Source organism: Peromyscus maniculatus, chromosome 19 (assembly GCF_049852395.1).
Source record: "Peromyscus maniculatus bairdii isolate BWxNUB_F1_BW_parent chromosome 19, HU_Pman_BW_mat_3.1, whole genome shotgun sequence".
Taxonomy (NCBI): domain Eukaryota; kingdom Metazoa; phylum Chordata; class Mammalia; order Rodentia; family Cricetidae; genus Peromyscus; species Peromyscus maniculatus.
Genome location: NC_134870.1, coordinates 66,954,021 through 66,978,536, shown reverse-complemented (window position 1 = coordinate 66,978,536; position 24,516 = coordinate 66,954,021). Strand labels below are relative to the sequence as shown.

The 24,516-nt window shown below is 50.0% G+C and overlaps 1 protein-coding gene across 9 annotated transcripts in view; it reads left to right on the top strand.

The window, feature by feature from the left end:
* The window catches only part of Ctif (cap binding complex dependent translation initiation factor), a 271,536-nt gene that overhangs the window by 139,244 nt on the left and 107,776 nt on the right, over positions 1-24,516 (top strand). For all 9 annotated transcript variants that reach the window (XM_076555521.1, XM_015992666.3, XM_006973835.4 and 6 more), the window contains one exon: positions 1,476-1,552. In XM_076555521.1, coding sequence (XP_076411636.1) covers positions 1,476-1,552 — 77 coding nt within the window. The remainder of the gene's footprint in view (positions 1-1,475; positions 1,553-24,516) is intronic.

Below are 24,516 nucleotides of genomic sequence, written 5' to 3'. Positions count from 1 at the left end.
ATCCTGAAGGTCCCAGCGGCCCATTGTGGCCGCCTGGAGCCTGGAATCCATTCACACATTTTTGGCTAGATTGTTGGAGGCTAGAAAGACCGGGAGTGGGAGGGAAGGGCCATCATTAAAATAGTTTTAAATGGCTTTTGCTCCCCGGACTTAATAGAAGTCTGGGCCAAATAACCATAACTCCAAGATCCCATGTCCGCCTGACCCTTGGAGTGTCCTCCCATCACCTCTGGAAAGCTCCAACAAACTGGCCAGTCTGAGAATAGCCAGGGCCACCAGTGTCCTCCACCTTGCCCTGTGAAGGCTAACTAAGGGAGGCCCTCTCTGGAGAGTCCTAGTGAAGGGATCTGCAGACTCTCTCACTGCTTGACCTCTCTGGGCCTTGCTCTCCCTGATTGCCAAGTGGAGCTTGGGGCCCAACAGACCCCCCTCTTACCACTCTCCAAGACACCTGGGTCTGTGGCTCCTCCCTCATCTGGTTTATGCCTACGCAATATGAGAACCTGTAGGAATCTCAGGTATCCCAGGCCCCCGGCAGCGGCGGCGGGGACTCTTCTCCTTGGATTTCCAATCCTAGATCTTGGCTACTCCATTCCAGCTGCCCAGGATGGAATGACAGAGCTTCTGGACATGTCCCCAGATGGACACCTTTGCCTGTCGGGGGTGCAGGCTAGCTCCTGCAAATATTCTGCCTGGGCCTGGCATTTGGTAGGACTGCAGTTGCATATAAGCAGGTCTCTCCCCAACCTTGATGTCAGTCTATATGGAACTGTCGTAAGGACAGTACGTAAAAGCCGCCCTTAGAATTTCCCCCAGGCCCTCCTTTGAAGTCTAGAAGACAATTAGTTCTTTGCATGTTTTCCGTAAATACTTCCAAGGAAAAGGAAGGGTAAAATTACATGGGGGATTCGGGCCTAGGATCAGGAGTCAGCTTGGGCTCAGGGCTGAGCTGGGCACAGTCATCTCCAGTTCTCCTAGTGGCCGACAGCAGAAGGTGGTGACATTTCTGGCTGGAGATTGGAAAAAGAACCTGTCCCCTCCCTACAGCCATTGGTTATGTACCTGACCCTTACCGGTGACGGGGAACCCTCAGCTCTCTGGCTTGGGACTCCACAGGAAAGGCCCCCTGGTCTATTTTTAAGGAACCAGCTCCTAACTAAGGAGAAGGAGGGGGAGGCATCGGTGGCCTTGACTCTTCCGTCCTTCTCTGCAAGACCTTGGCCTGAACAACCTCCATATTTGAGAGCTCAGACATGATGACTTCTGAGGGCTCCTTCTGGTCCCCCTATTCTTTGAGTCTGGAATCTTAGCATCCACCCTTGGTGGGAGATTCATTCATTCTGATGATTTCCATTTTCTGGTCTGATTTGGTGGTCAGAATCCAGCCTCTCATGTCCTTCATTGAGTATTGTCAGGGTAAATGGTGTCTTGAACCAAAATGACCCATGTCCTCTCTCTCTCTCTCCATGTCACAGGGCTACCACCCAATGCCCCATGAAGTGGAGATCGCACACACCAAGAAGCTGTTTCGGAGGAGGAGAAATGACCGAAGGTAGGAAAGACTGTTGTGAATGCCATTACTGTTCCCTGTGCCGGCTGCTGGGCAGGTTAGCTCTGGCCTATGCTGTGAGATGGGGCTTCCAACTGTAAGTGGGATGGGCACCTTCGACGTGACGTTGGCAGTACAATGGGCTTGATTATGTAGCATCAAAAACTGTGTTTCTATAGTAGACCCAGGGACTTCAGAAGACCAGCAGAGGGCCACCATCCCCACTCCTTCCTGGGAGGGAGCATTGGCCAGGATTTGCAGAAACGCTCTTTCCACTAACCAAAACAGAGCCCGTGGGCTGCATGTTTCGAGACATGGCCTCCAGGAGGCTCCCCAAGCTCACAAATTCAAAGCCATTCCTCTTTCTGTCTCTCCACCACTGGGAATTGTCCTGTGTAGGAACCACACTTTGCAGTGACCATCACAGTCCTGAGTAGTAGTAACCAGGGGACAGGGAAAAGCACGATGAGGTGGCATGCGTTGGAGCAGGCAGCCAAGATCAAGCCTCCAAGAAATGCACGTGTGTGTGGTCTACAAGGCTTTCTTACATGGAAAGGTCTTTGTGATAAAGTTTAAATGAAAATTTCCAGGTGCAGCATCATACTGTGTGCAGCCGTTTGTGCTAAAGGGGGAGTGGGATTTTGATTTTTTGCTTGCATGTGCAAAAAATATTTCTGGATGGAAATCTTTTAAAAGAAAGAACAAAAGGGCTTATGCTTGAGGAATTAAAATGAGGTGTTTCCCTGTAGGGAATTTATTCTTAGACGACGGTGATGGCTTGTGGTTTTTGCCTTTAATGAACAGAGAATGTTCTTTAAGAGACAGCCAGCTGATATCCTGCACTCAGAAAACTAGGAGCACCTGGCCTCGGTGCTGTGGCTACAGCCGGCGGTGTGGGGCTCCGGCCAAACTCGACCTCTGACCCCTACTCTGCATGGAAGTCCTGAGCCAGGAGTAGTAGGTGGGCGGAAGATGGATGCCCAGAATGCCAGGCGTGCAGTAGTGGATTTTCAATTTCTGAAATGATTCACAGGGGAAGTGAGTGTTCAGCTGACTGGGAAGCAGGCTGTCCTGGCTAAGGTCTGGGAATCAACAGACATCAGAAGAGGAAACTGAGCCAAAAGAGCTGAACTAAGCCCTGCCCCTGCCTTGACAAGGGTCCAGTTGATTCCCAGCCTGGGCCACCTTCCTGCTCTGTGGCATTACACATGACAGTTATTGAGTTCTGGATTCTGGGTAGAGGAAAAAAGTGGGGAGCCCCTCAAAGGAGAAACGATGCTTCCAAGGGCCAGCAAGGAGTCAGAGAGCAGAAGGCTTTCTGTCCTTCCCCCCCAGTGTGTGTCCCAAAGTTGCCAAGACTCTCCAAGCTTCCAAATGAGGAGGCTTCCCTGGGCCAAGGCACTGGCATCCAGGTCAGCCCACATGTCACTCTTTGGGCCAGGTCACCATGCTCCTCAGGAGTCTCCTAGACGGAGCAGGCCTCCGGAAACAACATGACCCAGGAATGTCAGGAGGGAGCGCACATGGCACGGGCGGACCAGGAAGCTGGACATCCACTTCTCCATGCTCATGATAGTGAATGCTCTGGATAGGTCAATGCAGCTCACAAAGGATGTGAACCAGGCCAGCATCCAAAGAGAGGCCATAAAGATGATTAAAGGGTCCAAAAAGTATGTCCCATGAGGAGGGCTGGAGGACTGGGGCCAGGGTAGAGGAAAGCACATCCACTTGGTGAAACCATGAAGGCCTTACGTGGAAGGATGAGTGGCAGCTGACTGTGTGTATGAGACGGAGCATCTTGGCCACCAGAGTCCGACTATGGTTCAAGGTAGCGGATGCACACAGCTGAAGAATGTGCTAGACAAGGAACCATTTCTCACTTGGAAGGGTGTCCTGTTATAGTCCCCACATGGTAGAGATTTCCAGGAGAGAGCAGCTGAAAGAATTTATTATCTAAAAGCAGGGAACTCCTGAGTCTTTCTTGGGAACTATGGTGATTCTGGCAGTCACAGGTAGGCTATGAAACATTACCCAGTCAACCCCAGTTCTCCTAGCAGATGACCCTCCATAGTGGCCTTGTTGGGCACCAGACCTAGATACTTGACCCTTCTGTACTGCAGGCAAGTCTTGCTAGCATTTGAAGTGCAAACCACACTGAGAAAGTGCCAGTTAGAGGAATGACCAGAATCGGCTGTGGTGATCAAGGAACACAGCCAGCATCCATGGAATACCACAGATCTTGCCATTTGTCTTGAGAAGGGAAGTGGCCAGCTACATCCTCCTGGTGTCCCTGTGACTCACCTTGGAATGCCTGCAGGAGTCTTTGGCCTTCTGTCTCCCTACAAAAATGACTGGAATTGGGGTCTGATAGGTACAGACTCATGGCACAGTGCTGTGGCTAACATCGAGTGGTCCCTCCCAGCCAGAACAGGCCTTCTCAAAACTGGGACCCAGCATCCTCATCCGCGCAGAAGTCTGCCACGTGTCCGAGTCCCGCTTCGCTCTCCAGGTGTCTCTGTATGCTTTGCCGCTTTCCTCTCCCCTGGTTCAATTTGGAGGCAACAGGCATGCCTCCAAATGGAATCATGTAGCAGTGTAGACGTATGCCTTGGAAATAGGGGCTACATGTGGGAAGTTGCTTCGTTTTTTTAAGATTATTTTGAGTTATATGTCTGAATGTGTATCCATGGATGAGTATGTACACATGTGTGCTGGTGCCCGTAGAGGCCAGAGGCATCAGATCCTCCTGGAGTTGGAGTTACAGACAATTGTGAGCCTCCCAGTGTGGGTACTGGGAACTGAACTCCAGTCCTCTGCAAGAGCAATCCGCGCTCTTAACTGCTGCGCCATCTCTCCAGCTCCCAAGATACTTCATTTCTTGAAAACTGTGTTTTCTTTCCTAAGATGGGTTCTCTATTTGAGAGGTTTGCACAAGCTCGTTCTTGTAAGCACTTGAGTATCTTAGTAGCAGTGTGCTCTTCAGGTCAGAGGGACTTTTAGGGGCACAGAGAGCATTTCTGTGTGAAGTAGATATTCTTCTCATTACCGCCTTGGAAGTCTAACCAACAGGCATGACACCGCCAAGCCCAGGACAGTAGGTAGATAGAGCCCCTCTGCAGAAGCAGCCTGAGACTCAGCTCTCCCTTCCCACAGGCTGCTTTCAGGGGCTCTGATGAAAGCTAAGCTGTGGGTGTCTTTCCCCTGTTTTGAAAAAGGATTAACCACAGGGAAAGCTTGAAACTTTCCCCTTAAGAATTTTCTCAAAATTTGGACAACTGATAAGCACTTGCCTATTGGGGGGAAGTAATAAAATATGACAGATTTCAGACAAAATTATGCCTTTGGGGATAGAAATGGAATTAATGAATATTCCACGCATTTCCCGGGAGTAACATGGGTTTGCATGCTCCATCTCTACTGGGTGGGAAATGGACAGTTGAGAGGGGGCTCCTAGGGGTTTGTCTGCCTCCCCCTAAAGCTTTCTGCCCAACTCCAACATCCAGGAAGAAGAAATTCACTGAGACTGAAGTCCTGGCTAATAGCTTCTGTTTACTTGGTGTATTCCCTCATCCCGGTGGGAGGGGGAGAGTTCTGCACCCTCCCCTCCCTCCCCACCCTCGTTCCCTCCCCCTTGCTCTGTTTTAAAAGATGAGCAGCATATCACTGCATTGAACAAACCCTGCATGCCGTCGTATCTACAGCCTGGGAAACAGACTCCAGGGTGAGGGTGAACTTAAGACGTCGTGACGTTAGGAAGGGGTGGAAAGGCAGCAGGCTCGAGCAGAGAGAAGCTGAACTCTAGGTATGTTCTGACATACAGGGAGTTCTGAAGTTTGAGGACCTTCTGAGAGTTGACCTAGGACAGAGTAACTTTATGGGTCATGATCCTTGATAATCAGAAGGGGTTCTGCTCAGCAGGACCAGGGCCATTTCCATAGGGACAGCCAGAAGGGTGAGAGCTATTTCTGAAAGGGATGTAGGCAGTACATGGAGCTCCCCACAGTGAAGTCTTGCTGAATGCCCTGTCTTAGTTACTTTTCTATTGCCGTGACAAAACACCATGACCAAGGCAACTTAGAGTTTCCGAGGGTGAGTCCATACCATCATGGCAGAAACACCGTGGCAGGGAGGCCTGCATGTTGGTAGAGCAGTAGCTGAGAGCTTATATCTGCATCCGCAAGCACAAGGCATAGAGTAAGCGACTTAGAAATTGTATGGGCTTTGGAAACTTCAAAGCCTGCTTCCCGTGACACACCTCTTCTAACAGGACCACACTTCCTAATCCTTCCCAAACAGCTGCACTACCCGGGGACCAAGTATTCAAATATATGAGTCTATGGGGCCCATTCTCATTCAAACCACCATCCCTTAACCAGACTTATTCTCCATGGTGTGTTCTGTGAACTGGAGCAAGGCCCTTGTGGTCAAAGACCTGAGATGCAGCCATCACAGTGGCATTCCGGCTGCAGAATTAACCAGAATGTTGTATATGTCTCTGTAGCATCAGGGTTGTGGTCCAGAGAAGGAGGCATCGTGGGGATGTTGGGAGAGGGGAGGGAGCCTGGAATGCTCCCCTTTTGGAGTAATGATTAAACCACCAGTGAAACTCCAGAAGAATCTGAAAGGAAGATGGGAGTGTGAGGGAGAAGAAAAGCCACAGCTGGGCAGGTGATGGGCCAGGGATCCCTAGAAACCACCAACGTAGCTCCCTAAAAGCAGAGGCAAATAGCCCCCCACTTACAGTGACTAGGAGGGAGAAGCCAGTGTCTGCTTGCTCTGAAGATCCCCTGCCCAGGTTGCCCAGTGTCTCAGAAGACCCCTGCAGACTCCAAAGACTGGCCTCTCCACAGTTAGAGCGCAGACGCCAACGGAGGCAGTAATGGTCTTTTGCGTGGTGCCCACCTAGGCTGCCAGGAGTCAGGAGAGCCCTTCTTCAAATTAGCGTGCATCATTAAGTGAGGTCCCGGAATGGCTACTGTACTCCATGGGCAAAGCAGATGGACAGGAAGAAATAAAGAATACCTTGGCCATCCTGGCTATGGTCAGACGGCTCCACGGCACGAGAAGCCGGAGAGCAAGCCATCTCCCGAGGGTGCAGAGTCGGGCGACATGCTGGACACTGCAGGGTGACCATGGTCTCTGTCCAACAGCGGCCAGTGACTGTGGCTTGATGTCCTCAAACTGTAGAACCAGTGAAGGGTCCAATAACCTCTTCCTTGCATCCTCTGCCTGCTCATGCTCAGATCTCAAGTATCGGGCAGCAGCTTTGAGTTTGCAAGCTCCTTGTGAACACTGTCTGTCGCTGGTAAAAACAAATAGGACATCTGGAATCTGGCTGTGGGTAGAGTGTACTTACAGATATACTTTAAAAAAAAAACACTGATTCTATGCTTTAGAGGGTTGAATTTTGTAACAAACGAGTTATGTGTCAATTTTTTTTTAATTTTGAGACAGGGTCTCATTGCACAGACTCTGAACTGTAATGCCCCTGCCCCAGTTATTCTAGTGCCAGAATTACAGACATGTACTAGCATACTCATCTTTGAAAAAAAAAAAAAAAGAAAAAAGTTGTGTTTGTTGTTGTTGTTGTTGTTTGTTTCTTGAGTTGTCTTGGGGTTTGTTTTGTTGTTTTTGTGATTAGAACAAGTCTAAGGATGGTATGATGGGAAGGGTCCCTTGAAAACCTCTCTGGATCTTGATGTCTATATTGTTCCCTGAATGTACCAGGAGAGTGACCCATTCAAAAAAGGATGCAGATTTGGTCTAGCTATGATTTAGTCAATGAAACTGTGCTAGCAATTAATAATCACCTATTTTCTTTTAAACCACCTGTATTTGCAAGTCTCCTCCGGAAAAAAGTGATATCTATATTCTTTAATTTTTGAAATTAAGAACTGTATACACATAGCTACAATCTTTGTCCATTTTCTGTCGGAATTGGCTCCTGAGATGATGGAGGCCAGGACATCATTCAGTCTGCCACAGGCTATGAACATTGCTGCAGGAAGCCAATGGTGTAATTCAGTCTCAAGTCCAAAAGGCAAGAACCGAGTGCCCTGATGTCTGAGGTCAGGAGACTATGAATGTCTCAAGAAATCAGCAGGCCAGTGCAGCTTGCCTTTGTCCTTCTGTGCTCTGCCTGTGCCCAGCCCTTGGTAGGCTGAATGCTGCCCATCCACAATGATGAATGTAGATCTTCTTTACTGAGCATCATAATTCAAGTGTGATCTTTCTAGGAACCACCTTCGTGGAAACACACAAAAAAGTGTGTGTGTGTGTGTGTGTGTGTGTGTGTGTGTGTGTGTGTGTGTGTGTGTGTGTGTGTGTATACAGACACTGGTGTATGCATGCCACAGCACCTATGTGGAGGTCAAAGGATAACCTGGGGTTTGGATACTTGAAACAGGATCTCTATTGTATTTTTTTTTTTCTGCTACATATGTCAGACTAGCTGGTCCATGACTGCCTGCCTCCACCTCCAGGTATTCCCCTGTCTCCACCCACCCCCCCATCTCCTCATAGGGGTACTGGGATTTCCAAGCCTGTGTTACCCATCCAACTTGTATGTTAGTTTTGGTGATTCAAACTCTGGTCCTCACACTTTTTCAAGTGCTCTTTACCCACCCACCAAGACCCTAGTCTCTAAAAAAGTCTTACCAGCTGTTACCTAAAATTTACCATTTATTGTTATCTGTTCTCTAAAATGCTTCAGATACAGTCAGGGGCATGACTTCACATGAAGTATTCTCATATAACCAACGTTGCCCATCCCTCAAGTGATGTGTTAGCTCAAAGGCCTGCTCCATGATCTGTCTCCTCCATGGCCCCAACAGCCTACAGATATGTCAGCTAGGTTTGCCTTTTCCAGGTCAATTCATGTTCTCTCCTGGCAATCAGACTCGGAGTTTAAGAGATCTGCTTTCTTTTGTCCATCCCTCAGTAAGTTACATCAGATATTTCATCATCAGCCTTGTGTTTCTGCCCATTGTCTCTAAATTTAAAAAAAAAAGTAATTTTAGAGTTTTATTAATATTTTTAAGTCTGACTGTTTTCCATTGCCCTGGGAACCCTACCCCAGGTCCTCGATGGTTATGGGTGACTCCTCCCTTCAACCCAGAATCCATCCTCATAACATTTGACCCTAACATGTCAAATGTCACCTGGACCCATGAACAAGGAGCCTGATAGACACCCGGGGCCCCCTAGACTCCTGTCTGCAAGCCTCAACAGCTTTCTGGAGCTTTCCATTTCCCTGAGCATTAGCAAACTCTCCAGAAATCATAGGGCTCCCTATTCTACAAAGGGGCGAGGTCTTCCAGGTCTTGTTCACCAGGAACTGATTAGGATAGACTAGTCACATAGTTGCTCAGCTCGTCCTTTTAGAAGTACAACCAATGCTCATTACCCAAGGATTCCATATTGCAAGTTTGCCTACTTACTAAAACATGAAAATACCTGTGATGTTTTGACAATCAGTCATTGACAGACATGGGATACTAAATAATTTAAGTTCCGTGCCACACAGAATCCCAGCCAAGGTCATCCAGTGCACCATCCTGCTTTTCTTATTCCATCTCTTATCCCGATCATGGTTTGTCTAGTGCCATGTTTTCCACACTTGTGTGCTTTTGTTGGTGATTTTCCTGTTTGCATGACTCCTGAGTAAAGTGCTAGATGTTTGTGTAGTGACCCTCAGTTCAAGCTCCTTGTTGGGATAGAAAAGGAAACTGTGGGCAACATGAGCACAGAGCTGTCACGTGATCCTCAGGATCCCAAGCTCAAGAAAACTGTGATGTGCCTTACAGAGCATTACAGGCAGGACTCAGTCCTGCAATGAGTTTAGTGTTAACAGATCAAAAACATATATTAAATAAACAGTCTGTAGGAGACTGAAGAGATGGCTCACTGGTTAAGAGTACTGCTAGCTCCTCCAGAGATCTGGATTCGATTCCCAGTCCCCACGTGGTACTTACAACCATCTGTAGCTCCAAACCTAGGGGACCTGATTCTCACTTCTGGTTTCTGCAGGCAGAGCATGCATGAGGTGCACAGACATGTATGTAGGCAAAATGCTCATGCACATGAAAATAAATAATAAAACATGTAAATAACAAGTACAATAAGCAGTCTATAAATGGAAGCTCACATATAAAAAAAGAGATTCTATATCAGCAAGTTGGTGAAATGTAACTAGAGGAAAAATAATTCAACGTTTGCTAATTCTGTGATGGCAGTGACATTCTGGAAAAGTAGCCTCCTGAACAACAAGAATGAGCTATACTTGTTCTTTGAAACGGGGTAGAGAGATGCTAAAGATAAAGGGGTGTGTGGGGAGCCGTGAGAATTTTAGGCATATTGTTCACATGGCGGTAGAGATAGAAAGGAGTGGGCACTTCTTACCCTGGCTGTCACTGGCTTGGATTTGCTGCTTCATCTGTGCCATCCTGGGATGGCACCATCACCAAAGCCCTCGTAGACAGCTCAAGCCCCACGGTGACTGTCATTACCATCCGTTGTCAGGAGCCGGGGGACTGTGAGACAGATCCCTGATCACATTGCCCACGGTTTCTCTTTCTATCTCAGCAAGGAAATTGCCCTCATTAAGTCCCTGCTAAAGATAGATAAGAAAATGGGCCAGGCAGACCCCCACCTGGCAGGCAGCCCTGTCAGATTGGGAGCAAAATGAGTCAGATAGGAATTATTTTTAGGATGTCTCCTCCTCCCGCACACCCACCCCCAGGCAGGCTCTCTTGGAAAGAAGAGCAGCTCATTGCTTCAAGCCACATGTCCAGGTCCTCATTTGATTGAAATGGAGCCTCCAGGCTTGGAACAAGCCATGACATGTCACATCATCCTCTGTATAGTGCTGATGCCTCACCAGTGCTCCTGGTCCCCATGGAGGCTGGACACAACCCTTCTGTGGATCATGTGCCCTTCTGGATCACTTTTCAGCCACTCTCCTTTGGTATATGCTCCAAGCTCAGGCTCCATTCCCAGATTCTCAGTTTATGGGAATACAGACCCCTAGGGACATTATCCTATGGAGGGACCAGTGTGTCCCCAGCCCAGAATTCACAACCATATAGAGGCCTAACAGGCGTAAGAGGTGGCCTGCCATACATTTTGTGGGTTTCCTGGGCAGTGAGTCTTCCCCCTGGGCAATGGGTACCTCCCGGTACTATGTTCACAACTGAGTAACTGGACATTACTTTTTTGATCACTCTTACACCTTTCTTCCGTCTGTCAGAGTTCATTCAGACCCTGTAAGTTCTAAAGAGCAAAGCAGGGACACACAGGATCAAGAAAGGCAGCTGAAGAGAGGGCAAGGAGCATGTCTTCTCACCTGGGGACAGGAGCACTATTGACCAGGAAAGTAGCCAAAGACTGTTAACAGCCCTAGGTGTCTGTGGTTGGGACAGGATACAGGGTACCCTGGGAACCAGCCACCAAGTTGCCTTGAGTAGTCTACCTCAGATTTCTCAGCCATTCTTTTTCTGAAAGATTGGGCATTTATGGATTGGTTCACAAACACTAGCTCCAACTTTTCCTCCTCTCCTCAAGGCTCAAATAGCCAAATCATCCCAGCCTCCCATGGGGGACAGTGTGCATGGTGGATAGCCAAGCCCTTGGCCAGGCTCACTTGATTTTTAAGTCCAGCACATCTTTCACCAAACAGGGGCCTTGTGGGGCGGGGGAGATACTCACCAAATTTATTCTTTTTGTTCCCAGGGTCAGGGATGCCATTAGATTATATGGAGTGACAGGAACTCAGGAAGTCCGCACAATAACTGCACCTCAGAAAACATGAGTCCCTCTTCCTCTACCATTTACTCTGAGAACCTTCCACTCTGAGCATGGAAGGCAAGGATGCTGGACCAGGAGCCCTGAAGTCTGGTTGGGGCTTTTGCCTTATGCTCTAGGAGCCCAGTTTTTCTGCTATGAAACATAATTGTGAGTCCAGCTCGCAATGCTATTACAGAGTGCATACTACAGATCATGGAGGAGTCTTCCAGACCTATTTCATTCATTAACCATTGGATGGAAAAGACAGAACTGAGAACATTATGGAAACTGGCCCAAGCTCTCAGTAAAAATAGCTAGTGTTCTTTCCAGAAAGTTCTAGACAAGCAGGACATGTCTCTCGCTCCTGTGTACATCTTTCCTCTCTGTATCTAGTCCAGGTCTGTATGCTGGAGCCTAGCCATCCTGAGCTATGCTGTCATGGTCCCCGCATCCGGCTTCCTAAGATCAGATACCATGGAAGAGCATCCTAGTTACAGAAGTGCCAGGCTGCGCATCTGCTGGTTCTAAGGGACTAATTGGCTATGGATCCGCTAGGTTCTAAAGGGGTACCAGACTGAAGATCCACTGGTTCTGAAGGGGTGGCAGGCTGTGGGTTTGCTGGCTCTAAAAGGGTACCAGGCTGTAGATCCACTGATTATGAAAGTGTACCAGTCTACAGATCACTAAATGTGAAGGGGTGCCAGACTATAAATTGCTGGTTCTGAAGGGGTACCATGCTGTAGATCCATTGGTTCTGAAGGTGTACAAGACTATAGATCACTGATTCTGAGGAGGTACCAGGCTATAGGTCCAATGGTGTTGAAGTAGGAGTGACAGGCTATAGATCCACTGAAGGGATGTCAGGCTGTTCATCCATTGGTGCTGTGGGTCTTTCTGCTGGATCCTGAGAAGCCTGGCCCACCCTCCGCCCAGGCCAGAACAACTCAGCCACCCCATGAGCACTTCCAAGGCTCACTATATTAAGAACACCGTTTTGAGCCTTAAACAAATATTAGTTCATATAATCTTCCCAGCATCCCAAGGAAGGGCAGGCTATTTTTATTTTCATTTTGCTGATGAGGAAAGTAACTTGTAGCGACTAGGAGGCCTGGCGTCAGAGCCCCTGTTTCTAAACGGTACTCCTCCCCAAATCTGCCTTTCACTTCCTCCCAGTCTCACCCTCCCTGTCCTGGGCCCCTCGCTGCCTTTGGCATAAACCCAATTAACTTGTAGTCACGGCCGTTCAGGACCCCATAGTCTTGTGAGGCTGAGCCTTCCATTTCCAAAGGGACCGAAAGAAGGGCTCCTCGGCCTCCTTCAAAGGAAGCGGGGAATGAAAAGACTTCAGCCAGACCCACCAGACTGTCTGCTCAGCCACAGCACCAGGCCAGTCCTGCCCTCCCTCCACCGAGTGATTCATGGGCGAACATACGCTGGAAGTTCCTGTAGTAAACCCGAGATTTTTCCAGGTTATGGCCCCACCCAGGAAGAGGCCCGAGAGAGGGTAACATGAGTTACAGGGAAATGGGCAGCCCTCAAGAGAGGGCTTCCTCCAGCTGCCCTCTGCACCTAATCAAGAGGCCCAGCCCAGGGCATGAGGGTGCATTCCACTCCCCACGGCTCCTTAGCAGTGACCAGGGCACAGGTTTTAAAATACCAAGGAGCCTTCCTGCCTGGGTCAGCATCTACCCTGAGCTCTGGGAGTTATTTCTGAACCTTCCCAGTAACTTAATTTTAGCCACTTATTCCAAATGCATGTGTTTGGGGGACGCCAAGGTGGCCTCTGTTATGGTTTGGAGTATTTTTGGGAGGGCCTGGTTTCCAGAAGTGATGCAGGGGCTCAATTAGGCAAGACACCAGCAAACAGAAATAAAGTAACTCAGGAAAACAGGTCCCCAGAGGTGACGCCTATATGTAGCATCCATGGGAGAAGCTGGAGGAAAAGGTCACCAGGGTGCCACATGAGTGGCTGCCTGGGCTCTGTCCTGCTCTATGCACCCATGAGATCACTGTGTCCTATAGACATGAGCAGGAGAAAGCTACCCAGGCTTTCAAGTAGGCCTGGACAGATACTAAATGGCCCAGCTCCAGAGTAGTCAAGCCAAGCCAGTGGCAGGCTCTGAAGACCCACCTTGTAAGTGGACAGGCACTCACATTCCCCAGCAACCCATGGGAAGTTTGGACATCCTCACTGTCGGCACATTAACAGTGAGATGTCTCTGCAAGAATTACCACGCAGTTCATAACTTTTCCCCTCCAGTACCACGGACTACACCCAGAGTTTCCCCCATGCTAGGCAAGTACCTATCACTGAGCATCATTCCCAGACCTCAGTTTTCTTAGACAGGCTCTCACTATGTTGCCCGGGTTTGCCTTGAACTCACTCTCTAGTCCAGGCAGAGTATCTTCAGGAGTTTTCTATATAGTGAAATTATAGGCCTGGCTTCTTCATAAGCTTTCAAATAGGCCTTTAGAAGCCCCTCCTTACAGGGGCCCAGGGCTTGCTCCATGTCTCTGCTGTGCCTCTCCTTGCCTGTCCTCGGCTCTCCTCACCTGCCCTCTCACCTCCCAGCTTCATTCACTAGACCCCAGTTCCTAAGTACTAGTACCCCAGTTCCTGGTTCAAGTCTGTCCCTGTACTGGCTGGACCTTCCCTGGGACTCCTCTGCCCAGACTTCCTCTGCTAGACCCTTTCCATGGTCCCCCACTCTGTTCTTCAAGTCCTCATCTGCCCTTTGCTGGTGCTCATCCTGATCTTCAGTGTAGTTCCCAGGTAAGTGAGGCCTGGGGATCCAGGAATGGGCAGGAGGCCTGAAGCAGACAGGACCCTTACCAGTTGTGTCCCAGAGAACAGCCCCCGCCTCCTCATTCACCATTGCTGTGGAGACACCTTTGCTTTCAAGAGGACAAAGGATTCAGTGTCCCATTCTGCTTGTCAGGCTGACCCTGAACTCAGGAAAGGACATGTGTCAAGTCCGGTTTTAGAAGCCAAACCGACGAGATGGGGCTGGTCGCTCAAGTGGTCCCCACACGTGCGGTCCAGACTGGTTCAGCATGTTTAGGAGCAGATGGCTCAGCCTCTCTGCTCTGAGCACAAAACCCGGTGACTTTGAACCTGAGCTGTGGCCATGGCACAGAGAGGCAGGGTGGGGACCCTGGGGGACAGGCAGAGAGCAGATTTTCCTAGTGTCGCTGGTGTTGGAAATGCTCAGGCAGGGGTAGTATCGGGTCATTAGGTCCCCTCTGTTAGAACCATATGGGCCAGCTCCTTCTTGAGTCCCTCTTCCTACTGCCCTTCCTAAGGCATCAGGGCACTCTCAGGCCCTCTTTCCTGGCCACCTCTGGTATATTTTGGCTTTATTACCAATTGCAAGTAATTGAGGACTGTCCTCCCACCCCCTTGTGATGAGAGGGGGAATGTGCCCTAGCCTCTTCTGCTCCCTGGAGGCTCCCAGCTTGCTGCTCCCACCCTGTCTCTTGGGAAGTGGGTGTCAGTGGTTCATCACCCAGGCAGATCTCTTCACATTTTCAGACACCATCAGTGACCACCCAGAGTTAAGAGAATGACCAAGCTACCTGCAGCACATTGGTAAGACTCTCCCATGAGTGGGAATTCTGTGGTGCTGAGGGTGAGAAGGGAACATTTACTGAAATCAGGATTTTTAGTTTGCAAAACTGAAAACCACCCGACTTGAAACAAGCACACAGTTTACCTGTACCTTCATTTCCTGGAAGCCACGCCGAGTGAGTCCACATTCCAGCCACGCTCATAGGTGGCCTCATGAGTGTGCTGAGCTGTCTAGACTTGGTTTGAGCCCTGTTGCTAGATGAGCAGCCCTGAGGCAAAGCTTTGCTTCTTTGAAGTGGTGGGTCTTCCATCAAATAGTCTGTCTCCTTTGTGGTAGACTTTGCTGTGCAAATGAGAGGGTGCCTGGGAAGCAGCTCCCAATGTCAAGGGCTACATGGACTTGAGAACGAACCTGTGTTTGTATTGTACTCATGTCTGTATTTATAGGTATGATATCTGTCTGTCTGTCTGTCTGTCTATCTATCTATCTCTCCCTCTGTGTGTGTGTCTCTCTCTGTCTCTGTGTGTGTCTATGTCTATCTGTGTATGTCTGTGTCTGTGTGTGTGTATGTTTGTGTGTGTTTGTGCCTGTCTGTCTGTGTGTGTATCTGTGTCTGTGTTTATCTGTATCTGTCTGTCTGTCTGTCTATGTGTGTCTGTGTGTGTGTTTGTGTGTATATGTCTGTGTCTGTATGTATGTATGTGTGTGTGTCTGTGTATGTCTGTGTCTGTCTGTGTGTATGTATGTGTCTGTCTGTCTGTCTATGTGTGTCTGTGTGTATGTATGTGTGTATGTGTGTGTCTGTGTGTATGTATGTGTGTGTCTGTCTCTGTCTCTGTGTATATATATGTGTGTGTCTATGTGTGTGTCTGTGTGTAGGTGTCTGTGTGTCTGTCTGTCTGTATGTGTGTGTCTGTGTGTATGTGTGTATGTGTCTGACTATGTGTCTGAGTCTGTCTGTGTTTATCTGTATGTGTGTATCTGTGTTTGTCTGTGTGTATGTATATGTGTGTGTGTCTATCTATGTGTGTTTATGTGTATATGTTTGTGTGTCTGTCTGTGTTATGTATATGTGTGTGTGTGTGTCTGTGCTGTCTGTGTGTCTGTGTATGTCTGTGTGTATCTGTCAGTGAGTGAGTGACTGTAACTGCTTTAGGTCTCCTGCTAATCAGCATGGCCAGTGATACTTTGCTGGAAATGGAATAAAGGCTCAGACTGAATATTTATATGGAGTATCTATTGCTGCATATCAAAATAATCCCCAAAGTGTGGAACTTAAAACCACAAATGTTTATAATCCCACCCAACTTCAAAGAGTCAGAATCCCAGGAGCGGCTCAGCTAGTGTGCTCTGGCTTAGGGTCTCTCTCTCTGTATTAGAGTCTAGCTGTAGGCCAGGGTACAGTGGTTGGGGGCTCGGTTGGGGTTTGGATATCTACTTCCTGGTTTACCAGGTTATCGGCACTTCTTGCTTCCTCCGTAGCTCTGGGTTACCAGGCAGGCCTCTTTACACACATGTTCATGACATGCTCATGGTCTCAGTTAACTCCCAGAGAATGACCCAAGGGAGGAGCAGATGGACAGACAGCAGATACTCAGATGGAAGCTTTGGTATCGTGGTCTTTACGGCTTGTCTTAGAGACGGCATGCCATCACTTCTACCACCAGCTGTTGGCCAAACAGACAAATCTGTGGTGGAAGGGGAAGTCTGAGGGTGTGAACGTCCAGGAGGTGAGAGCCATCTGGAAGGCTGACTGCTCCAGCCCACCGGCCTCCCCCAGTGACTCATCCCTCCTCCACACGGACCACACTTGCTCCTCCCACTGTTACTATCAGGTGACATCAGCAGCAGGGGTCATGTGCGGATGAATACACATGAGGTTCTTTGGGGATACTTCTTCGCATTTGGTTCTTTCTAGATCTGTGGCCCTCTGGTCTAAGAGGACAACTTAGCTGTGCCCCTACATAGACACATACCCAGTACATAACTTCAGGATAGACATAGGATCATTGCCACAGACACCCGTTCAAGAAGGGGGGAAGCAAGAAGCGCATGAAGTCGCTTGTCTACAGCTCCTGTGATGCAGCCGGGTGAATGTTGGCGGCTCCTCCCCCAGGTAGAGTCCTGCCCTGTTCCTATGAGGAGTTGCTCTACAGGCTTTGGCTCCACCCTTTGCCATGGAGATCTCTCATGTTATTACAGCCAGGTCCATGACCAGTGAGTACTCTGGGCTCTCAGGTCTGCGTCCAGGTCACCCCTCTCTGCTGCCGAAGGATGGCATGTATTTGCAATGATTTTCTCAGCTGTCTGTAGAGCCTGGAGTCAAATGGCTCCTTGGCATGCTGTCGTCTCTGGCCCTTTGGTCCCACTGATACAGTTCTTCCAAAAACAAGGTAGATCTTCTGTGGAGCCGCTGTTCTCCACACCACTGCAAGAGCCCATCTTCGAGTCTCCCAAAGACTTTCTCTCCTCTTCTTTGAGTTTCTGCAGAGGGAATGCCCTCCAGCTGCTTGAGGCTCTGATGTGTGGTTGGGAAGATCTGAGAGTGAGTGACCCTTGAGGAGAGTCATAGGCTCCTCTGATTCACTGAACCGTGCTGGGCAATGCCACCTTCAGTCTCCCCCAGATCTTGAGAGCGTCCCAGCCTCCACCTCATCTTTGGACTGTGCTTTCATGGGCGTGCTTGCTTCTGATCTTTACCCAGAAGTCATTTCCTAATTTTAGCATCATCTGCCATCTGGTAAGTCTAGGACTCCTCAAAAACGAGCAAGTTCTGGTTCCTTGTGTGTGTGTGTGACAGACCCTCTTTTAACTTGTCTAGCTCCTTCCCCAGCTTACTCTACTCAGCAAGAAGGAACCAGGCCACATGTTCAACACTCAGGCTGGGAATGTTGAGGCAAGGTCACCGCACCACTGTGGACATCCGATTTCCCCCTCAGCTTTACCATCTCTGATGCGGCACAGCAAGACTCCCTCCTGTGGTCCACGTGACCCCTGTCACTGCCCATGAGTCCTCACAGTGGTTTATCCCAAGCTCATGTTTCTCCACAGAGCCTAAGTTCTTCACAAACATGCACTTGAGACCCTTCATTCCTGCCTACCACCCCGGCCCAGAGAGATCCCCATGTTTGAGATTTTGCTACATCGGAATCTCTAAGTACCAAAAGCTACATTGGTTATCTCATGCTGTGTAACAAATTAGCTCAGGAATTAGTTAGCTATTTGTCGTTATCCCACAGCTTCTGAGGGTCAGGGATCCAGAACACCGTAGCTGACTTCCTTTGGCTCAGGGTCTCTCGCGATACTACAGGCAAGCTGTCAGCCGGACCTTCTGCTTGTACGCTGTCTAATGTGGCTCTTGGCTAGCCTGTTGCCCGCTGACTTCAGGCTGGAGACTTCATTTCCTTGCAGTTGGGCCCCTCTGCAGGGTGTTCATGGCTGAGAGGAGAAGGGGGGGGGGAGAGAAAGAAAGGAGGGAGGGAGGGAGGAAGGGAGGGAGGGAGGGAGGGAGGGAGGGAGGGAGGGAGGGAGAGGGATGAGGGGAGAGAGAGACAGCGTGCAGGAGCTAAGATAAAGGAGCCAGGGAGGTGGACGTTACCTGGTCTCTTCTAAGTCACTCCGCTGCTGTGGAAAGCAGCCTAACGTGCCTTCTGCTGTCTCGCATGCGCCACACACAGAACTAACCTCTGCAGTGGAGGAAGGGACTAAACCAGAGTGGCCAGGTGTGGTGGCACAGGACTGTCCCCAACACTGAGGAAACGGAAGCAGTGACGCAGTGACGGGACAGTCTCAAGGTCTAGGCAGCCTGAGAAACAAGAGACCCTGTTCAAAGTCTTAGGGTGTTGGGACTGAAGAAATAGTTCAGTGCTGGGCCCCATCAAGTGCTTCACAGCCGCATGTGACTCCAGCTCCAGGGACCCCAACACTCTCTTCTGAACTCTGTGGGCACTGCACCCACATGCACATGCCCTCACAGCACTCCGACATACACGTACATACACATAGTGAAAAATAATGAAGAAATAAATCCCTTTTTAAAATTAAAGGTGTAGACACCAGGAGTTAAGAGACACAAAGAGTCACTATTGTCTGCTGAAAGTTCCTGCCTAGATAATTGTGCCCTGCCCCCTTCCATTTTAAATGTGAAACTTGACTGAAAGCTTTGAGTGGGTTGAAATTTTTTTGTGTTTACCTTCTTCATCTTTGGCTCTTTCTAAGAATACCCTTCTTAGCCAGCTCCCTGCTCTGTACCACCGTCCTCCCGGTCAGGGCTCGTTTCTCCATACCTGCAGTGGAGAGTGAGTTAAGTATTTCCTCCCTGGAGAAGGCGTGGAGTCGGAAGATGTTGCTGCCTGGGCTGGAGAACATACTTGTCCCCCAGGGGATCCATCAGGGCTTTTCAGGAAGAGGGAGCTTTCCAAGCCGTGAGCATGTGTGCACGCACACAGGTGTGTACACACACACACACACACACACACGCTTAAACTCTAGAATCTTAATGATTACAACAGACTGTACTTTTAGTTGGACGCATACTGAAACACTGGAGTCTGTCCGACACTGGTAGGGAAAGCTTCCATGGGTGGGAAAAGCTAAAAATATTAACAGCTCAAATAATGATGGCTTACCTGGTCTTTTTTAGAGGACCTTGAAGTGGGCCTAGGAGACAGGTAGGATAAGTGCTAGTGTCCCCATTGTGTAAGGTGGTGCTAAGACTCAGAAGGGCTGGGCAGCTAACTACAGGCCTTTGCAGGGCTCAGCTGGTCTCAGATACCTGAATGTGCACACTTCCTTCCATGGAGTTCTGGAATGTTGGCCCTGTACAGGGAACATACTCTTTACCCCTTCAACATAAGTGACCTGGAGTTGAGTGCCAGTCCAGGTGAGGAGTCCCACCCAGGAAAGGCCAGCTACTGTGTGGTCCAGAGTTTGGAGCAGAGCAGAAAAGGCTGCTAGAACTGTAAGCACTAACAGGTATGATGAAGGATGGCTAACTACCACACAGTGCTGGATGCCGGCCGAGATAAAGGGGGCTCCTTTAACTCTGTCCTTCCACTCACTGTCGAGGTACCCCTGGCGGAAGCATTTCAAGGGACTTTGACCCCAAACGGAGAAATTGAAATGAAGTCATCATCAGCCTTGCCTTGTGTGCCTGGTGCAGTCGACCAAGTTACCTGTCCCCACATTTCCCTGCAGTCCTACTGGCCACATTTCACAGGTAGCTGATGCCTGCTGCAGTGGGTGACACACTGCTGTCTTCACATGAAGCTCTGTGAGGACCCAGAGAGCAGGCAGGACACAGTGTGGTTGGGGAATGGCAGAGTCGGGAAGTCTGGGAGGGTCCAGAGGCCACTAAGAAACAAGGGCCTTCAGTGACAACAGGTGACTAAAAAAGAAACACGGTGAGGCTCCCTTGGGAGATCAGGAAGTAGTCCCAGAGATGAAGAGGAAGCGGGGGGGGGGGGGGGGGGGGGGCCGGCGTGCCTTCCCTCCTGGGTGTCCTTTCTCTGAAGCTGGATCCCCCACTGTGGGCCAGGTGACAGGACCCTGAGACCGGGTGTGGGGTGTCACTGAGAGTGGACCATAAAGCTCTGCTCACGGATGAGGCCAGCAGATCTTCGGCATGAGAGACGCACCTGGGACATTCTGAAGGCTAGAACACACACACACACACACACACACACACACACACACACACACACACACACACACACTGCCATTGGGTCCTCCTGCCTCTCCACTGAAATAGGCTTCACTAATCCTCTCATTCTCCTAGAATAAATACTGCTCAAGACACATCTCTAGCTCGGGCACTAGAGAAGGGCTGGATTTGGTGTTGGTAGGTAAAGGGGTGTGTAGATGAATTGTTTCTCCCAACAAAGTCTCGTGTGGAAACCGGCCACATAAACCAAGAGGGCTTCCGTGGCCAGAAGCTCTGCTGTCCCTACCACCGGCCTCTGCTCCCTTATAACGACAATTACTGAACCAATTCTTGGGATACCTTCTGTGCTGGGCACCTTAGCCGGATCAGGGACCAGCACACTTTATCTGCAAAGGTCTCTCTGTGAGCCACGGGCCTCTGTCACAACTGCTCTGTTCTGCCTCCGCTGTGCAAAGGCAGCAATTATGATACAGAAATGGATGCTTTCATTTGCGAAATGCAAAAGCCTGCTTTCGTTTGCTGGATTTGGCCCACAAGCCGCAGTTGACCAGTCCCTGCTTTGGCCTGTTAAAGATGCTTAACTGTATCACTACAGAGTCTGCTCCACCCTAGAGCTGAGGAGACCAGGTGCCACAAGGCAGGGTCCCCTTCCTACCTGTCGCTCATCTTGAGGCCGACTTCAACCTGTCTGACCTAAGAGCCATTCCTAAAGGCACACATTTTTGAGACAGACTTGGGCCACCCATCTGGCCAGAAAGCTATTTCCTGGGGCCACATTTGGATGTGGAGGCTTCAGAAGGCCTTGCCCGAGGCAGCCAGGGGAGGCTGACAGCTCCTGGTCCCTAAGGGTAACCAGTATTGACAAAGGGGAAGCAACTGAACTTGCCAGGCTTGAGGAAGAGTCACCTTGTGCCCCGTTACTCTGTGGTCAAGACGGTTTGAGCGGAGTAAGGGAAGGGGACTACGGGAAGACACATAGACAAGAGACAGATGTCACCTCAGGAGCTGGCTGACTGCTGCTTCATGTACATCTCTGTGCTGCCTCCCGGCCTCACCATGGCGAAGCCTGCTTCACAGCTACGACCTCTGTGGGAGTGTCTCCAGGTCCTCAGTCTGGAGGGAAGACCTCAGCCAAAAGTGTTAAGACAGACGGCTGCCCTTGGCTGCCCGGCCTTCCCCAGCCCTGCTAGCTCTCCTTCACCTTCTTCAAGCCTTAGGCATCCACAGCACCATCGCCCATCCTGAGTAACATCCTAAACTAGTATGGCCCTCTGCCTCTGTGTCCTCCATTCCATCCTAACTGCGCAAGAAGATGTGCTGCCTAGGGCTCTGTCATGTGTGTGGAGGGAAACACCCTGGCTGTTGTGAGCAGCTGTCTCAGGTTCATTCCTCTGCCCTTGGCATAGGCCACGTGTATCTCCACAGACATGGATCTATATCAGAGGAGGAGGAAGAGGCAATATAATTTGGGAGGAACCAAGGGGTCTTATGGGAGCCTCCATTGATGGTGCACACTGTTTAGGTTAAAAATTCACAATCCCTGCAATGCCCTCCTAAATGGAGCCACCTCAGGGAGGTGGTGTCCCTGAGCATACAGACATGCCTAATTGGCTTTATCCAGCCAAGTGGATTATAGATCGAGAAGGGGTTATAAGCGGCATACAGGAAACTGTGAGGGGCTGGACCAAGTGGGAGTGGCAGTCCCCTAATGAGCCGCAGAGTCCCTGCCCTCCTGTCTGGGGAGACATCCATTCAGCTCTCAGATCCAACCACAGCCACAGTGGCTGGAGCAGAGCAGGCTGTCTTGATGGCTGCAGCTCCCTGAAAAACCCACTGACTGTGGGGCCAGGAGCAGGGCTCTCTGGGCCATAGGTGGAGTCCAAGGCCAGGGAATGTCCTGGAAGGAATGAAGAGGACTCTTGGTATGGCAGGAGAGCAGGGACACACCTCAGGGGTGGGTCCTGAGTCAGGGACTGGGTATCCAAGGGCAGAGATGGCGCATTCTACCATAGTGCGCTGTGGCCCTTTGAGAAGAAGGGAAAGTGTGAGTCTGCCTGGCTTGTCATGTGGCCAGAGCCCAATCCAGCAACGGGGCAAGAAAAGTTACGGCCTGGTCTCTCCCAGGTCAGACCAATAGTAGCCCTGCTAGGCCAAGAAGACCCCCTTATGGCCCCCAGGGAATTGTAGCCAATTTACCCTTTCTTTGAGGCCTCCCTTCCTTAGAGTTCTCTGTGTATTTTTGGGGTCTTTCTTCTGGGGATGAATGGCAAGCTGAGGTCGCAGACAGCTAGATATCCCCAGGTCGTGCCGTTCAGCAAAGCCACTTGGGGCCATGAGTCCATCTTTCTCAGTCCCATGAGCCTGGCTCAAACCCAAAGTAGGAGCAGCCTGCAGGGGACCCACATTAGGCTGGCTGGAGAAGAGGCCACAAGGCCCTGCCTGAGGGACTTTGTAACATAGGCCTACCACTGTGGTCCTCAGGGTGATAGGGACCTGCACCAGTCCCTTTGAAAGTGCACAGGGGCCCCAGAAGGTAGTCAGAAAAGAAACCACAGTGCTTCTTACAGACCTAGGCCTGGGCCAAGCATTCAAAGAACTTAGGGTCTAGATCCAAAGAGGAAAGTAAAATATACTGAAAAGTCCATACAATAACATACAGCTATGTGTGAGCGCATGCACATAAGCTTGTAGGTATACACGGGTGTGCATGTGTGCAGTTATGTATAAAATGCCCATGTCATATATCTACACATGCTTATGTTTGAGTGTATGTGCTATGTGTGAGTTTGTGTGTCCATGTCTATGTGTATGTCTATGGCGCATGTATGTGTAATTTATAAATTACATAACAGCACATAAATAGCATGATAAAGGGACCTGGATTCAAGAAAGAGAAGGCTTCCTGAGGCTTATTGTGGTCAAGCAGTATTCCTGATCTGTCCCTCCAGGATGCTGGGCAGGAGGCAGGAGGGTGATCACTCCCGATAACTGACAAGACAGAGGCAAAGCTCCAGGACTGACGGACTGACTGGTTCAGTTCAGGGACAGCAGGCAGGCTGGCCTGGCTTCAGAGAACCCTTTGAGGGGCTGTGGAGAGTCAACAGGTCAGGGAGGTAGCTGCAGAAGCCACCAAAGTACCAGAGCCAGCGCCCCAATCTGCCACAGCGCCCCCAACACCCCCAACTCGGGTGTGCAGGTGACATGCTCATGAGAGCTTGTCCCTGGCATGGGCAGCAGGTACAAAGGACAGAAGCTTATGGCCTAGGGTGGAGGGAGAGGAGAAGATGAGGCTGGGGGTTGCCATGGACACTGGGAGGGAGAGGACAGGACACCACTCAGACCATGTTTTTCTGCCACTTCCTGAGAGCTTCAGATTTTTGTCTTGAGTTGCAGACACACACACACACACACACACACACACACACACACTAGTTAGGCTACAGTTGGTGGAATGCTTGCTGATGCTGAAGCCTTCCCAATTTAAGCAGATGATGAGCAGAACTCGAGGCGTCCAGATACTAAGGTTTGATGGGTGCGCTCCATGCCTTCTGAGAGGCTGCCCTGAGCCTGGCTGTGCAGCAGGGCAGAGCTAGCAAACAGTGCATAAATGTTTGCAGAGGGAAGAACGGCAAAAGGCAGGGCCTCTTGTGATCCCGGATGCCGTGGGAAGCGGAGGAGGTGGGAAGGGCACACCAAGGTGGTCTGCTGGTTGGGATGGCTGTGTTCCTTGGAATGGTTGCCACGAAGCAGTTTCCCTGGCTTCTCCATGGCAGCAACTGTTGCTTCCCAGAGTGTTATGAAAACCTGCAGTTACCCAGCGGCCTCTGAGTGGGAGTGTCCAGACCTCCTCTTCTGCCTTCCAATAGACACTGAGTCAAGACAGGGTCAGTGCAGAAAACAGGCCCCTCTCCACACGTCCCGTGGGACTGTGGTTAGGAACATGAGGATTGGGA